The sequence below is a fragment of the Diabrotica undecimpunctata genome, chromosome 8, assembly GCF_040954645.1.
Source record: "Diabrotica undecimpunctata isolate CICGRU chromosome 8, icDiaUnde3, whole genome shotgun sequence".
Classification (NCBI taxonomy): domain Eukaryota; kingdom Metazoa; phylum Arthropoda; class Insecta; order Coleoptera; family Chrysomelidae; genus Diabrotica; species Diabrotica undecimpunctata.
This window is the reverse complement of record NC_092810.1, coordinates 71,997,160-72,016,380: the sequence shown is the minus strand read 5'-3', so window position 1 is coordinate 72,016,380 and position 19,221 is coordinate 71,997,160. Positions and strand designations below refer to the sequence as shown.

At 34.0% G+C, this 19,221-nt stretch overlaps 1 protein-coding gene across 3 annotated transcripts in view; it reads left to right on the top strand.

Annotated features, from left to right (window-relative positions):
• Positions 1-19,221, top strand: part of LOC140447686 (ATP-binding cassette sub-family C member 4-like) — a 188,556-nt gene that overhangs the window by 163,500 nt on the left and 5,835 nt on the right. For all 3 annotated transcript variants that reach the window (XM_072540482.1, XM_072540481.1, XM_072540483.1), the window contains 2 exons: positions 5,218-5,463; positions 6,623-6,783. In XM_072540482.1, the coding sequence (XP_072396583.1) occupies positions 5,218-5,463; positions 6,623-6,783 (407 nt within the window). The remainder of the gene's footprint in view (positions 1-5,217; positions 5,464-6,622; positions 6,784-19,221) is intronic.

The window sequence follows — 19,221 nt, the reverse complement described above, 5'->3', positions numbered from 1 at the left end:
GAATTTCTGGGTTTGACGATCACCCACTCTAGACTGGCTGTTGCGTTTTGGTATATATGTTTAATTATATTTATATACCGATAGTCAATTCGGCATTCTGTCAAGGCTTCCAACATTTTTTGTTGATTTACGGTGTCGAATGCCTTTTCATAGTCGACAAATATTAAAGCTAGTGGTTTATTATATTCAGTGCATTTTTCTATAAGAATTTTTATTTACACTAGTATTTGTTGTAGATAACTCTTAACTTCATATTCATATTTTTCCAATCTACTTTCTATTCGGCTTGTCATTTTTTTATTTTCTTCCCATTTCTCTTCTTGTTATACTTTAAATATTTTTTATCTCTGTTTTCTTGCTGTTTTTTCACCATTGTTTTGATTTCTTCTTGTTGTACTTGCATCATCATTATTAATTTTTCTAACATATGTGTTTCTTTTCTCTCCTCAACTACAGTAGAATTTTCTTGGTTGTCAGAGACTTCTTTCACAAAATCTTCTTCCTTGTTGTCCTCTTTCCTTTCCTGCGTTTTTTTGTTTTCTTGTGACTGACATGTTTACCAATAACCAACAATAATCTCTTTTGTAAAAGAAACCGAAGCAAACCTTTCTAACCGATACATTTTTCCTAATTGTTAGGTGAAATAAATTATAAAATTATTAAACCCCTTCAAATACATTTTAAGGATGTTTGTAAAATTCACATATACCACTTGTTTTAAAATTCAGAGAGAGACAGGAAGAGAAAACAAACACATCAAATTATGTAACAAATATGCTTCTACTTCTGTTCTATTTCCCACTACTATGCTCGTTATTTCTTTACAGCCCACCACGTTTGGGCGACAGTTATTATGATATTGTACTTTAAGCTAATTTAAAAAAAAAACAGTTATTAATTTTATTCAAGTTTAATAAATTTATAAAAAAAAACAAAACAATAATTGATTCAATAGTGTTCTATTCTAATATGTCTCAAAATTTTTAATTACAGACGCCAAAATTTAATTCACTTTTTTAAATGGTATCTCAGAGTTTTGCGTTCTGAAATATCTTTACCTTGTAGTAATGTTAAAATATGCAACATTAGTACAAGGATAATAAAAGAAATGTTCAATGACTGACTGACTGAATGTTTTAACCTTGTTTAAGCTATGTGCTTCTTCAAGGATGGTTTTATATATTTATTATTTGGTGCTTAGAGCTTGGTTGGTTCGTGTGAGGACTAAGACCTGGTATCGCCGCTATAAGCAGGAGGTGGCAGAAGAACAAAATCCGTGACCTGTGTGCATCTAGGAGCCGAGTGAGCCAAACCCGCCACTAAGTACAAGTTCCTTGGAAAAAACGGTTCCTTTCAGATTGTTGGCCATTATTTGTTAGTTTGGAAATCGCGTGGAGGATAGCTGTGGCTATATCCTCACCTAGGATCAGGTATCATTGTGCAATGAGATTGGGAAACCACAGAAAACCAATCTCCCCCTGTCCTTGTGATATTTAATTATGGAGTATATGTGGTGCTCACTGTGTGTGTAATGTTTGTGTTATGGATTTTGTATGTTTATGAATTGAGTTTCTATGTTTATGAATTTGTGTATTAGGTGCGAGCGTATTGGTAAAGTGTAATGTGTAAATGATAAGTATATGTAAATATGCTGTGTGTATTACGTGTGCATGTGTTTTTATGTATGAAGTTGGGTAAAGGTTTGGTTTATACGTTTATTATAGTGGGAAGTGGTAATGGGATATCCGTATAGTGCATTGGATATTTGGTTTATGACTCGGATGGTTGCGCTTCTCTTTTTAGGGAAGACATTGGATAGGGTCATGGATGTGAAATGTATTAAGGATTTCATATTGGAGGAGAGGTCGTATGAAGGGATTTGTTTAGGTGTGTATACTGGTTGAGTTTGATCGTAGTTATTGGGAAATGTGTTTCGATTGGACATCTTGGTGAGAAGGCAGGGTGGGAAACGCTAAAGTTCGGACATTTGTGACCTGTGATCTAGTCCACAATATGGATATGTGTATGATTTTTCGGCGCATTCGTTGTTGAAATGTCCGCTTTTGCAACATTTCGAGCAGTATTTCGACCGAATCGGGACGAAATTGCCGGATCTTGGGGCCTCGCAATTTAACCGCTCGCCCTCGGTTTTAATACCGCTCGAAAGTGCTTCGACGAATTTAAGTTCAGAGTTCGTGAAAACTCTGATATAAGAGGTAGGTTGGTTTGTGGAACGGGCTATTATATTAACTACTTTTGTGTACGGAAATTTGATTTCGGATAGGTTATCCTCGATATTTTTTAGGGAAATGTTTTTTCCGACGCCGGCAGTTATTAATTGAAAGATTAGATAATTATTTGAAGCGAGTGGTGGACTGTGAAATTTGCTAGATTGACTCGCTGTGATTAAGATGGTATCATCTCGAGTGGCTTTACGGAGTTTTGCCGTGATGTCGTGGATGTCTAGGATATTGGTAGTTCGCAGGGAGGCTGCCTTTTGGAAAGGGAGAACTTTTATTGAGTCCAAACTAGGGATGAGGTTTTTTCTTTGATGAGGCGGTAGAAAAGTCTCTGCTGGCAGATATCTAAGGGGATGTCCTCTATTCTGTAGCTGTAGGTGGATGGTGGTTGTTGTGTGTTAGGAGTTTGTGATTGAGGGAGTGTTGTTTGTTGTGTTGTGGAGGGCAGTTGTGCGGGTGTATGTACGGGTGGTGGTGTTGGTGGTGTGTGTGGTGGTGTTGGTGGTGTGTGCTGGTGTGATTGTGTTTTGTGTATGTGTAAGGGTGTGATTGTTAGGGTTGCGAGTAGGTGGGTTGTAGTATGGGGTGTCTGCTTTGGATGTGGAGGGGCTAAGGTGGTATTGCTCTGTGTGTGTGTGTTCTTTTGTGTTTTCTTTGAGGTTCTACGGTGAGTATCCTTGTTGTGGTTTTGTTTGTGTCTATGTATTCTGAGGGTTTTTGCATGGATATGGATATGTGGCTGTGGTCTGTGGTGTTTTAGACACTTCTCCGACTCTTTTAAGTCGGGAATAGGGCCCGTTGTGTATAGGATGGCCTGGTTTTCGGAAGCTTCCGTTTCCAGGTCGAAAGGAATATTTTCAAGGAGATTGTGGTTGTTGAGGGTTCTAAGAAGCTTTCTTTGTGATTCCTAGGGATTAGTGTGATGTAGTATCTATGGGTGTGTTGTGTGTGTTTGGGGGTAGGGTGTTTTGGTTTCGGTGTGGGTGGTCTGAATGGAGGTGAATGGGACGGAGGTGATATGGGCGGGGGCGGTTCGACAGGAGATGGGGGGGGGTGTGGGAGGGGTGGTAGGTGCTTGGTATCCGGGGAAAGCAGACATAAAGGCGTTTTGGATGATTTTTCTAATGGCATCAGGAGGGGATGTTTTATCGGTTTGTTGGTTTATGTTGTGGACTATTGGTGTGAGGTGAGCGGAGACCGCCTCAGGATTTTGGCTGCAGATCTCTTCGATAGCCTGCTTCCATTCCTGTGGCGACCTTAGTCCGTCTATGCTGACAGACACTTGTGATATGTGTGAGAAGGTGGATTGGGTATCTAAGTCCGTACACCATTCGTTGTCTGGTGTAGGTGGTCTGGGTGGGAGTTGTCTTCATCGTCTAGGTGTTCGTGGCATGTTGTATGTGGATAATTAGCAAGTGTATGAATTGTGTGGAAGTGTTTGTGTGTGTGTGTGTGTTAATTTGTAAGTATATGTATTTGTTGATTAGCAAGTATAGGAATTGTGTAGGGTAAGTTGTGTGTGTGTGTGTATATGTGTGGAGTGCTTATTAGTAAGTGTATGTTTTGGAGCTAGTGTGTGTGTGTTCTGGTGTTTCTACTCACATTCAACTGTACGAACCGGTATGCGGTAGCAGTGACCTTTTCTACTTGAATGTCTCGAGCAGTCTCGAGCAAATGTGTGTGTATGTGTGTGTGTGTGTTGTGAGGTGTGTTCGAGTTTATGTGTTTGTGTGTGTGTTGTGTTGACTTTACCTGGGTGTGCACTTGCGTATTCGGTGGGGCTCTACGACGATGAGTTCCAAATTAGCACCAGTGTCAATATCTCCTTGCCTCCTTATTTTTCAGCAACCTGTTTACAAGGATTTATCGACCGGCTGGCGTAACGCCCGTTCGGTTTGATGCTAGATTGCCAGTTTTGGTACCTTACATGCACTATTTTATACCTCCACGTAGCAATTTTGCATTTATTGTTTGTTTCTGGTAGTCCAAGTTACCAGAACGCGTCCCGTCGGCACCGTGGTTCCGTTCGCGGGTTCACTACGATATCGCGACCGTTGGCACACGCGGTTGCCGTTTTCGCGCTCTTTTTAACAGTTGGACCTTGTTTCGCGGTTTTTATGGAACTTCACTTCACTGGTGTATATTCACGTTAAAGGATTACGCGAGACTGTGAATGTTCAATAAAAACTATTCAAATTAATTGATCAAATATCTTGTAAAAAACTTTATTATACAGAAAAAAAATACCAAATATGGATGTCACTATGAATCTGCGCAGTCCAAATTTAATCCCCTTAAATTAATTTCCTATAATAACTTTTTGAGCTTATAAACAATTAAACAGACTTTGTAAAATTTTATTAACGATTCCGTTTCAAAACTTCTCTGTGTGGGATTGTTCACATTCATTCCCTGGATTCTCGTTTAGAACTCATTCGCTAACCGCCTGTCTTTGATCTACCCCCAAAACCTAACATAGATCTCTCGTACCGAAACAAACTCCTTTACCCTCTGGATACTGAGTTCTACCAATGCAAGTATAAATTGGTTGTACTTACAGATTCTACTGCTATCAAACTTACTAATCTCGCCTCAGTCAGCGTACACGAAACCACAACTGCTTCCACTTTTTAAAATAATATTATTTTCTTTCTCAATACGAACTCTACTTGAAAAAACGGTAAAACCTTTCGATTACATATAAACTCTCTAGACTTTGATCTTATTTGTTTTACGACACAGGAACAGATGATCTTTTTCTACTTTCAAATAGGCTTCTAAGCACAAATTTCATTTTTAACTCTCAAATCAATGACAGTCTAGCATTTTCAAAAAACCCAAAATTCCATTTCTTTCCTTTCTCTGAGATATACCAATTATATATTTTGGTTTTTCCCTTCAACAACCAACAATACAATATTAGAAAATATTTAGATATACTTGTTGGTTATTTATATATTTATATTTAATATTACAGGTTGGAGTAGTTGGTCGAACTGGTGCAGGGAAATCAAGTTTAGTTTTCGCACTATTTAAACTTGCTCCAATAGAAGGCTCAATTTTTATAGACGGGATAAATATTTCAGATATAGGGTTAAATGAGCTAAGGATGAATATTTCTATTATCCCTCAAGACCCAGTTTTATTTTCGTCCACAGTGAGATATAATTTAGACCCCTTTGATAAACACTCTGATGAAATTTTATGGAAGGCATTAGAAAATGTAAGTTTAAAATAACCCATATACACAATAGTATATCCGTTCTTGTTTATATTTGTGACTTACGATTTTGACATATATTTAAAGGAAGCTTTAAAATTAATAGTGTCAACACATTTTTTTACATTTTTTCAAATTTATCACAAAAGTACTCTGTATAATGCAATAAGACACTTAAAGAAAGTAGGTCTTCTAATAAGGCACAAGACAGATTTCAGGGAACGATGATAAGTATTTTATGTTAAATAGAAATGGGAACAGAGTGTCGCCGAGGTTAATTACTTCCCTCCGTGAGTATTTGCTATACGTAGACTGTAGGTCCTAAGGCGAATCTTCAGGCAGTAGCGTACTATAGTATCAGAAGACACAAAATTCTGGCCGAATTTAAAATCGAAAGAGCAGAAAATTGTTTTATACTTTTATATGTGTTAGGAGATCGTTGTATCGAGAAATGCAACGAATGTAACAGTGGAATGTTTTCGAGAAAACTGTTACAAGTGTTAAGCAAATTATCGACAGCAAATTCATATTTTATTAGCGGAAAATTTATTTTCTTAGAAAAGTTTAAATTGAATTTAAGATCAACAGATGGTTAGGAGAATATTAAAAATGACTTAATTAAAAGAACGAACTTCCTGTCAACCTTAAGGAATTATATTCTGGAAAGAAAAATCGGCTTATTCTAAAATTGTGGAAGAAGTGCGAATAAACTACTCTGAGGAGTATTATCCGCTATTTTTTAAATGATGTACTATCGTACACTTCTAACAATATCCGTCCACATATCGCAAATATGGTAAGAGATTATTTAAATAATGTTGATAACATATCAATGAATTGGGTAATATATAGATATAGTCCGTGTAATTCTGTAAATATATAAATAAAATATGAAAACACATTAGAATAGCAAGAAACTATTATAGAAACAATTAACATGACACAACCCCATCAGAACTTTGATACGACATTTATATGCTGTAATAGAATCCCAAATTTATCAGGGTAAATGCAAGATGCATTATAAATATAACAAGAACTGAAATGTTTAATCTTTCTTTCCATAAGTTTTGGTTAGTTTACCCAATAGTTATTTTAATTTAAGAATATAAAATGAACCTGAAAGTCGTATTTCATTTATAAAACGTATAATATATTTAAGGTGCAACTTACAAGTGTTATTCATAATTTAAGTCAGCTTATTACCAAAGGGGGTTCCAACTTTAGTGCAGGTCAAAGACAATTAATTTGCCTTGCAAGAGCGATTGTTCGTAATAATAAAATTCTTGTCATGGATGAGGCAACTGCGAACGTAGACATGCAGTAAGTATATCATTATAATCATTACAAACACATAGATATACATATTTTATATATATATATATATATATATATATATATATATATATATATATATATATATATATATATATATATATAGGTTAGTTTTGATATTTCCGCGGGAGCTGTATGTTATATCAATGGTATTCCGGGTTTGACTCCGCGTTAAATATTGTTGGTTTTGATAAAAATCATTTTGACGACGTTTCGGCAAGATCTCACTTGCCATTTTCAAGTCTCTCTGGATGGTCTGCTTATTGTCGAAGCAGACAATAATTAATTAATTAATTCCATCTTTCCACTTTATAAAATGAATAATACTGTCATAGTAATTGTTTATTTTAATCTACTCGCTGAAAATTGTACAACGGGAATTCAGTCTATAAAATATTGCGGTTACCATAACTCCTAAATAAAATCAAACAAATATGTCATTTATTTAGATATGCCAAAAAAATTTAAATTTTCATTCTTATAGTTGTAAGTATTAAAATATTCATTTTGTTTACATATAATCATTAATTATTTTAATAAATTTACAGTTTTCTCCTGAAGAAGTCACAAAATCGTGACGAAATATTGAGACTGAACAAATAGAGTTTTATTTCCTGACCGATTGCTGATACTATAAATCAATATATATATATATATATATATATATATATATATATATATTATATATGATATACCACAGTGCTCTGATGGTTTTTATGAATTTATTACCATCTTAGTAATTTTTCATCCGTTAACTATCCCTTATAGAAAGTCAATAATTCTAGATTAAAATTTACGGGGAAAAATTACTTTTTTTAATTCACTCTCTTTTACTTATAACTGAAATAAAAAACAGTTTTTTTTAATGTTTAGTAAACTTTAACCACCCTGATAATCTTGCACCCCTTCTTCTTAGACTACCGTCTCGCTACGGAGGTTGGCAATCATAATGGCTATTTTTATTTTTGAACTTGCTACTCTAAACAAACCAATCGATCTGCATTGATACCAATCACGTAAATTCTTCAACCATGAGTTCTGCCTTCGGCCAACAGATATTCTTCCTTGAATCTTTCCCTGTATTATGAGTCTCAAAATTTCATATTTTGGTCCCCTCATCACGTGGTCTAGGTATTCAAGTTTTCCGATTTGTATAATGGTGATTAGTTCTGTTTCTTTACCAACCCTCTCCAGTACTTCTTTATTTGTAATTCTATCAGTCGAAAATATTTTTAATACTCTGCGGTATAACCAGAGATCGAAAGCCTCGATTCTTTTTAAATTGTATTTTTTTAATGTCCAAGTCTCAGCTCCATATAACGACCCCCTTGGTTGCACCCCTGAACCAATCTTATTTGGAAACGTTCCTGCTAGCTTAATATTTGAGCCAGCGAAATTAGAAAAAAATATATTTTTGAAATACCACAGTGTTCTGCTAGGTTTTAACGAATTTATTACCACCCTAGTAATTATTCACCCCTCAACTGCCTCTTATGGAAAGCCAATAATTATGTTTGTTTAAAATTTAAGATGAAAAAATATTCTTTTATAATTTCACTCTTCTTTACTCATAACTGAAATAAAAACTGTTCTGTTAAGATTAGACTAAACTTTGATCACCATGATAATTTTTCACCAATAAACCAATCTTATTTGGAAACGTTCTTGCTAGCTTATTATTCGAGTCAGCGGAATTATTAATTTTTTTTTAATATCACAGTGTTCTGCTAGGTTTTTAGGAATTTGAAGGTGATGAAAAATCTATTTTTACAATTTTACTGTACTCTGTCAATCAATATTTCTGTTGACAGAACAATTAACAACATTAATTAATAAAATTATAAAACGCAATAAAATACCGGAAGAATGGAGAACGAGCGAACTAATTCTACTATTCAAAAAAGGAGATAAAAACAGCCAGAAAACTACAGAGTTAGAAACTTGTTAAATACTACGCTAAAACTTACAACTAAAATTTACAAGTGCTAATAAATCAAAGGGCAAGTTTAGCAGATGATCAACAGGGTTTTCGTAGTGGAAGATCGTGTACAGATGCAATATTCTTTATAAAGCAAATTACTGAGAAATCACTAGAGTATAATAGACCAGCATTTCTGTGTCTAATTGACCTAAAGAAAGAGTTTGACAGAGTAAGACTCAAAGATGTAATCCATCTTCTGTATAATAGAGAAGTTCCCCTAAATATTATAAAAACTATCGATAACATCTATCAAAACAACAAAATAGAAGTCAGAATGGATGGACAACTTACAGAACCTATAGAAATAGGCAGCGGAATAAAACAAGGAGATTCATTGAGCCCCATGCTCTTCAATTTGATCATGGATAAAATCTTTAAAACTGTTAATAAAGGATAACTATACAGAATGGGAAACAAAGAAATCTCTGTTACGCAGACGACGCAATATCGATAGCCCAAGATGAAGATAATCTGCAAAGACTGGTCCATAGATATAACATAAGAGCAAAAGAATTTAATATGACTATTTCATCTCAGAAAACTAAAACAATAGTAGTCAGCAAAGAACCAACCAGATGTAAAATTGAAATTATGGCATCAGTATTGAACAAGTAATGGAAATAAAATACCTGGGAATTACTAGACCTAGACAAAGAAGTGAGAGATCAAGTACAAAAAGCAAATAGACTGGCAGGATGCCTTAATAACACTATATGGCGGAATAGACACATTGACACTGAGATGAAGTCAAGAATTTATAAAACCAGTGTAAGACCAATAATGACATAGGCCTACGAAACAAGACCCGACACAGCCACAACGCAAAGGCTACTGAAAACCGCAGAGATGAGAGTACTGAGAAGTAATACAGGAAGCACGGGATTACGGAAGAAGATCGGAATTACGGGAAGAAGATCGAAAGAGAAGTGAAGACATTAGAAGAAAATGTAACGTACAGTGTATAAATGAGTGGACACAAAATAGAAAAAAGAATGGAACTACAACATAAGCAGGATGGAGGAGACCCGTGTCGTCAAAATAGCAAGAGATAAGTCACCAATCGGCAGAAGAAGTATCGGACGACCGCGCAAAAGATGGAGTGACAACCTTTCATAGAGATATTAATCCACCAATAAACATAATAAAATTATTTCAATTTGAATATTTCTTACCTGGTAATTATTCTGTGAAATATAACAATTCCATTGTATTTACTAAAACTACTTCACTACTATAATCAGAGTCAATTTTTTAAAACAGTTAAAATTTATAATTTTTGTAATAAAGTATTTTCATATTTTCAATATTTGAACATTTAAAAAATAAATATTAGTTAGTACAGAGAGTAACGTTTCAGAATGTTTTTAATTAGGGTAGTTACGAAAACAATGACTAAGCTGGTAAAATAAAAATATAGTAAAAATCTAACAGAGAACTTTTGTATTTCCAAAAATATTTTGCATTTAGCTTGTTGAATGTTTACCATTAACTGGTCAAAAATTATGAGGGTGGATAAAATTCAGTAAAAACCTGGCAAGCAATTTATACTTTCAGTTACAAGAGTAGTGCAGTAAAATTGTAAAAATATATTTTTTATCACCTTAAATATTAACCCAACAGAATTATTGACTTCTCATAAGGAGTAGTTAAGGGGTGAATAATTACTAGTGTGGTAATAAATTCATAAAAATCTAGTAGAGCACTGTGGTATAATCATAAATATTATTTTTGGAATTGTACTAGTTTTAACCGTAAGCCAGCAAAATCGCTCCCCCTAAGGGTGGTTTGGTGGTGAAAAATTGTTAGGGTGGTAATAAATTAGTGAAAAATGGGTGAAAAAATATGCTATACGCAAAAAGTTTTTTTTCCGAATTCTGCTAGCTTGAACCTTAAGCCAGCAGAATCTCTCCCCTAAGGTTGGTTTGGTGGTGAGAAATTATTAGGGTGGTAATAAATTGGTGAAAAAATATTACGTAGCTTAAATTGGAGTCCGCTCATTTATCCCCGCTAGCTTAAGGTACCTTCACGAGTCAAGGGATTAGGGAGATAGAGACCCAGGACTCGAACGGAACCATCTTGATTGTGGCTCCAAAATGGGTGACGAAGCGTCGAGTTTTAAATTCTCAACGCGGTTCTTTCCAAGAACAGTCATTTTCATATATATATATATATATATATATATATATATATATATATATATATATATATATATATATATATATATATATATATATATTGTTGTACTTTTGAATGTCCATAAGCAATAAAAAACCGATGTACAAATTTTATTACTTAAATAAAAATTAAAATTATTGATATTTCATAAAGACACGGGCATATAAATTTTCAAACATCCTGTATAAGACAAAATATGTATTTTAAGTTGTTCGAAGAATTGTTCATTAGGCCTCAGAGACAAGACTTTCAAATATTATCGATAAGAAATTTAAATAAGTCGGTTATTGTGGAATGGATTTACCCGGAATAAAAGTGTATATAGAAAGTGTAAACAATAGACCGGGATTTGCGGTGGTTTTTTCTCCCCGAAAGATTATATCGGTAAAAGTTTATTAACAAAAGACATTGAATTGAGAAACAGGTATCGTTTGTAGCTATTAGTAAGAAATATTTGTAAAGCAGATAGATTTAGTTAGAATAATTAAAGAAGGTTGTTTTCTGGAATTACCCGAATGACGTTTTATAGAGAGAGTTGTTTGGTAATGATATACGTCACAGAGGTGGATGATTTTTATTGGTCAAGTTTTGAATGCAAGGAGGTGGCGGTTTTTGGCTATGAGAGAGGAGAGAGAAAAAAAAGTTGGTTAGTCAGTTTTAGTCGTCCAAGAAGGAAGGAGCTTTGTGATTTGTGTTTGTTTGAAGTCCCGAAGACGTAATTTACCGGGTGTGTTTATTTGCTGTGTAAAAGCTGACCAGTGTGAGGAACGGGGTACAGAGAGATAGAAAACCAAAGGGTATAAGAATTTTAATAGCAGACGAAGCCGGAAACATTTGGAGTTGTAAACAGGCGCGGAGATTGGCTCAAAGGGAGGCTGCATAGACTAACACGAGTTGTTGGGTTGCAGATACAGTGACAGATAGGAGAAAGGTGTACGTCATCTGGACCACAATAGGAGCAGAAGCAGAGAAAGGATTTTTTTGTTGTGGCGTGGCCATAGAATTGCAACGGCAGAGAAGGAAAGGTCAGTCAATTTTCATTAGAGCCGGAGTGTGATTTTCATTTATTAATTAAATAAATTGAATAAATAATAGAGACAGTTAATTTTGCGATCACTTAAAAAAAAAGAATTATAAAAAGAGCTTAGTTATAACACATATTAAAAATCAATGTAAAATAACATTTGGGTCCATGATAGAAAACAACTTCTCATATATTTAAAGTTAGTATATTGCAAATATTACATAATTGATTGTTATATAAAATTTCATTAAAATAAAGGACATCTCACATATAGTTCAGTTGAAATTCTATGTATTTTATTCAGGTCATATTACCTATCCCGATTAGGAAGCCAATTGGAAAATATTTTGAATCCACGATCAAAGGTAAATAGTACAATTTAAATAGCCTGAGATTGTAATTAATTAATGCTGATTTATTGTGATTAATTGGAGATTAGATCATTTAATAAATATAGACAGGATTTTTCCTAAGTAAGCAATATAATACAATTTAAATAGCTTAACAAAATGGCCCCCAACGTGTAAAGCTTTGAAAAATATTTCTAGTTGGCAAATTTGAAAGGATAGGAGTAGACGAGCAGATATTTGAAAGTTTATATGCCGGGGATAAAGTGAAATATTATGTAAAAATTGAGGACATAAAGATTTATATATTTTTTTTAAGATACAATTTACCATAATTGATTTATTCGTGATATTTACATTTGATAATTTTACCATACTTGAATTATTTGATTGATTTTGACATTTGATATTTTACCATTTGATTTATTTGTGGGATATTGAAATTTGATACTCGTACTCAAGAGTTATTACATTTGAACAGGAAAAGTCCCGTTTGTTGCAACAGACCAGTAGAATTTTATATTTGGCGGGGATATTATTGCACAAATTTCAAAGTTTCATATTTGGCGGGGATAAATAATCTAACGAACATGTCGATCACAAGGAGTCAAAGCAAAACGCAAGAAAGGAAAGAGGATAAGATAGAAGAGGAAACAATTATTGATGAAGGATCGGATGATGAAGGAAATGCTACAATAATGGAGGAAAGAAAAGAAACAGGGATGTTAGAAAAATTATTAGCTATGATGCAAATACAGACACAACAAATACAAGAATCGTCACAAAAAATGGATAAAAATCAACTGGAAACAAAACACATAATGGATGAAACAAAACAAACAATGGAAGAAAACCAACGGGAAACAAAACAAACAATGAGCAATATAGAGCAGCGTCTGGAAAACTATGAACAGGAAATTAAAGGATGTGTTGAGGGGATAAAGAAAGAACTGATACAACAAATAGAAGAGATTAATGAAATTAAAAATAATATGAAAGAACAAGAAATGAGAATTAAAGATAATTTGGAGGAATTAGAAATAAAATTTGAAAATGCGCTACAAGAAGACCGGAAAGAAACGGAAAGGAGATTTAAACAAATTGCAGAGATGGAGATAAGAGGAGTAGAAAGAAAGGAAGTCATCGTACATAGCACAGAAGAGAGAATTGAGAGAAGATTCTTAAATTATTTCTGGGGAAAAATCCAGCAACTACAAGTAAATAAAGAGTTACAAAATGGAAAATACCATGAGAGGATGGGCGTATCAGAAAAGATGTACGCATTACAACTCTATAATAATGCAAAACATTTGCAATATAATTATTCATCAGAACAATTGGTAGAGTTGATATCGCGACATTTTGAAGATATATTGGAAGACCACATACTTAAATCTCCAAAATTACAAGGACATTGACAGCTTATGTCAATTTTTGCAAATGAGAGAATCACGTAGGCATGAAAGAAGAGAAAGAAGACCGCAAGAAAATTATAGACAAAGAGAAAACCAAGAATATAGAGATAGAGGTCAAAATTTTAGAAGAGATTATACAAGACGAGAATTCATACCTAGACGGGGATATGAAAATAGACCGAACGGAAGAGAGAATTATGAACCCAGAACCCAGAGATGGAATGAAAACAGGGATCGGGAAAATCAGAGTAGAAATAACCGCCCATACCAAGGAAACAGATACAATAACCCACGGAATGAACAGGAATCTCGCGGTAACCGATACGGGAATGATAGACCAAAAGAGAACAGAAGAGAAATAAATAATATGCAAAGAGGAGAAAATGAATATGAGAGAGAAGATGACGGGAGAGAAAACAAAGAAGAACAACAGGCGTGTTTTCAAGAAGGCGCTCACTAAAAACGAAGAAACAAACAGGAATTTTTTGTCACCCCAAGGAATTTATTAAACTGGCAGGAAACAATGAAAAGAGAAATGGAGTTAATTTAAAATTTGTGGATGGATTTATAAATGAGAAACCAATTAAAATTATGATAGACACAGGCTCTGAAATAACACTGGTCAACAGAAAATTAATCGAAGAAGTAAATTTAACAAGTCTAATTTATAAAATACCTAGGGTGAATTTAGTGGGCGCAAATAAACGGACATTGGCAACAATAAATGAAGGTATACGAGTAATGGTACGATTGAAAAAAAATATGTATGCACTTCAATGTGTAATAATGCCGAATATGTCACATGACATGATTGTAGGCGTTGACGAATTAACGGAAAAACATGTAGTGATCGACTTCAAAACCAATACGATGAAAATAACAAAGGAAGAAGAAGAAGAACAGGATAAGGAACAAGAGAAACAAATTACGGACGAATCAGAGAAAGAACAAACGGTGGAAATGAACCTGGCGACGAAGAAAGGAAAAGGAAGAAAGAGGGGAAAAGGTCTGAAAAAGATCAAAGAAAAAAAAACCTGGGATTCCTCAAAAGATGAGACGAGCTCAGGAGAAGGGGATGGAAAAATTTTGACAAGAAATGAAAGCAAAACTTGGGATTCCTCAAAAGAAGAGACGAGCCCAACAAAAAAAAAACAAAGGAAAATGAAGAGGACACAATGGAGACAGTGGTGTTTGAAGAAGACACGGAGTACACGGTGAATATGTGCGAAAAATTTGATGGGAGAGACAAAAAATTGATATGTGGAGAAGGCAAAGAAAATGATTTGCGTATAATTTTAAGAGACTATGAAACGCTGATAAATGAGGAAAACCGAGTGGCCACAAAATACGAGCACTCATTTGAGGTGAAAAACTTGGGAAATTTTCGATCGAAGACTTATCCAATTCCTTATAAGTATCGGCAAGAAGTAAAGCAAGAAATCAAAAAAATGTTGGAAGATCAAATCATTGAGAGATGTGACTCACCCTATATTAACCCGATTGTGATAGTGAAGAAGAGCAGTAGAGAGTTAAGACTCTGTTTAGATGCCCGAAATATCAACCAACACACAGTATCACAATATGAATCACCGTTAAATATCGAGGCCATTTTTGGAAGAATCACGGGATCACATATTTTCTCAAAAATTGATCTAAAGCATAGTTTTTGGTTAATACCTTTGGCTGAAAAGTGTAGAAACTACACTGCCTTTTCAATTGATGGTATAGTATACCGATTTAAGGTAGTTCCGTTTGGATTACAAAGCGCCTGTGCAGCACTTGTACGAGCTTTGCATACCATTTTGAATCACCATGAAGAGTTCATCGTCCATTACATCGACGATTTATTAATTTTTTCACAAGATATGCAGAGTCATGTGGAACATATCAAAATAATTTTGAAAGAATTGGACACAGCGGGATTAAAACTAAACATTGAAAAATGTCAATTTTTTCAAAAGGAAGTAATTTATTTGGGTTTCAAACTTGACACCGAAACTGTAAGTCTAGCCGAGGACAGAGTAAAGCTCATCTACGAATACCCAAGACCAACAAATCTAAAAACATTGCGAGGGTTTCTCGGTACGATAAATTATTTCAAGAAATTAATTCCCGATTTAAGCCAAAAAGAAATTCCTTTAATAAAATTGTTAAAGAAAGGGACAAAATGGAATTGGAAAGAAGAACAGGAGGAAGCTTTCAAAATATTGAAACAAGAATTTGCTAAAGGAACAAAAATATATCACCCTATTTACAATTTGCCGTTTATACTCCGTACGGATGCGTCGATACAGAAATTTGCAGGAGTGTTGTCGCAAATACAAAACGGCCAAGAGGTTCCGATATGTTTTATATCTCGAGTGACTAAAACACATGAGAGAAAATACAGTGTCACCGAGTTGGAATTCGCCAGTGTACTATTTTGCGTAAACAAATTAAGGTTTTACTTATTGGGAGCTAAATTCACCATCGAAACGGATCATGCAGCATTGATACACATCATGAAGAATCGATTGGTAAATAACAGAATACACAGAGGCATTCTGCTCTTACAAGAGTATGATTTCCAATTTCGATACATCAAAGGGAAAGACAACATAATAGCTGACGCTTTAACACGGGACGAAGATACAGGAAAAAAGGAGACAATTACATTACATGTGGGATTGAATATATTGACACAAGACGAAGGGATATTTTCGTTAAATGAGATAAGGACCGACCAGGAAGGCCTAGAAGAAAGAGAAAAGAGAAGAGCAGAGCTAGAAAACGAGATATTTTTTAAGAGAATAGACGGAAAGGAATTATATTTGGTGACACCGACATTGGCAGAAAGAATCATCAAGAAACTACACGAGGAAAATGGACATATTGGCAGTAGAAAGGTATGGCTTGTATTTAGGGAAAACTACATCAGTCGACAAGATTACCGCATTGCAAAAGAGATCACACAGAAATGCGAAGTATGCCAGAAATACAAGAGGTAACGAAATTTCTTCGCATTGCAACGGATGGTCAACATCGGCGATGGGACAGAAAATTGGGAGAAATAGAGATGTACCTAAATTCCATGCCAAGTACAGTAACGAAAGAAACACCAGAATACATCATGAAAGGCGTCATGCCGATAAGACCGTGGGAAGATCCAAATCAAAGAGAGTATCGACAGGTTATAGAAACCGTTCAGAGGAGATTAAGAAGAAGCAATGAGAAATACATCCAGAGACAGGGTCATAATAGGAAACGAAGACCAGTAACTTTCCAAAAGGGTGACAAAGTAATGGTAAGAGCATTAAGAGTGTCAAATCTTCAGACCGGTATTTGCGCAAAATTGATGCCTGTTTTCGAAGGGCCATACATAGTAAACAACGAAGATGGAGTAAACAGCTATGAGTTGAAACATATGGATTCTGAAAAGATCAGAGGTATTTATAATATCCATGATGTATATAAATATCACGAATGAAGATTTAAATTTGTATAAAGTAGATAGTAGGATAGGATAATACGTAGCATAAGTACAGCTAGCATACAGGAAGTGCGTTTTAGTTTGCCTCGAGAAAATTTAGTTGCATAGATTGATAAATTTTATCGATTACAAAGGCGGGGATTTGTTGTACTTTTGAATGTCCATAAGCAATAAAAAACCGATATACAAATTTTATTACTTAAATAAAAATTAAAATTATTGATATTTCATAAAGACACGGGCATATAAATTTTCAAACATCCTGTATAAGACAAAATATGTATTTTAAGTTGTTCGAAGAATTGTTCATTAGGCCTCAGAGACAAGACTTTCAAATATTATCGATAAGAAATTTAAATAAGTCGGTTATTGTGGAATGGATTTACCCGGAATAAAAGTGTATATAGAAAGTGTAAACAATAGACCGGGATTTGCGGTGGTTTTTTCTCCCCGAAAGATTATATCGGTAAAAGTTTATTAACAAAAGACATTGAATTGAGAAACAGGTATCGTTTGTAGCTATTAGTAAGAAATATTTGTAAAGCAGATAGATTTAGTTAGAATAATTAAAGAAGGTTGTTTTCTGGAATTACCCGAATGACGTTTTATAGAGAGAGTTGTTTGGTAATGATATACGTCACAGAGGTGGATGATTTTTATTGGTCAAGTTTTGAATGCAAGGAGGTGGCGGTTTTTGGCTATGAGAGAGGAGAGAGAAAAAAAAGTTGGTTAGTCAGTTTTAGTCGTCCAAGAAGGAAGGAGCTTTGTGATTTGTGTTTGTTTGAAGTCCCGAAGACGTAATTTACCGGGTGTGTTTATTTGCTGTGTAAAAGCTGACCAGTGTGAGGAACGGGGTACAGAGAGATAGAAAACCAAAGGGTATAAGAATTTTAATAGCAGACGAAGCCGGAAACATTTGGAGTTGTAAACAGGCGCGGAGATTGGCTCAAAGGGAGGCTGCATAGACTAACACGAGTTGTTGGGTTGCAGATACAGTGACAGATAGGAGAAAGGTGTACGTCATCTGGACCACAATAGGAGCAGAAGCAGAGAAAGGATTTTTTTGTTGTGGCGTGGCCATAGAATTGCAACGGCAGAGAAGGAAAGGTCAGTCAATTTTCATTAGAGCCGGAGTGTGATTTTCATTTATTAATTAAATAAATTGAATAAATAATAGAGACAGTTAATTTTGCGATCACTTAAAAAAAAAAGAATTATAAAAAGAGCTTAGTTATAACACATATTAAAAATCAATGTAAAATAACATTTGGGTCCATGATAGAAAACAACTTCTCATATATTTAAAGTTAGTATATTGCAAATATTACAGGATTGATTGTTATATAAAATTTCATTAAAATAAAGGACATCTCACATATAGTTCAGTTGAAATTCTATGTATTTTATTCAGGTCATATTACCTATCCCGATTAGGAAGCCAATTGAAAAATATTTTGAATCCACGATCAAAGGTAAATAGTACAATTTAAATAGCCTGAGATTGTAATTAATTAATGCTGATTTATTGTGATTAATTGGAGATTAGATCATTTAATAAATATAGACAGGATTTTTCCTAAGTAAGCAATATAATACAATTTAAATAGCATAACAATATATATATATATATATATATATATATATATATATATATATATATATATATATATATATATATATATATATATATCATATGTGTGTGTGCGTGTGTGTAGGTGTGTGCAGTTGTGTGAGTGTATACAATCACTCAAATACTAGAATATTAAGCAAGTAATAATAGATTAAGTAATTGTTTTATCTATGTACATCTATTAAAAATCATGACATACTGTTACCGTATATCTTCATGACATAGCGGAATAGTCTAGTTTTAATCTTGTCTTATGATTTTTTATAGTTTTATCTATTTATTAGTTTGATTATAAGTAAGTAGGTGACTATGATTTTTTTCTAATTTAATCTAAATTTATGGATATTGTAAAGTAAACTATTAGTTACAGTAAAAACTCAATGCA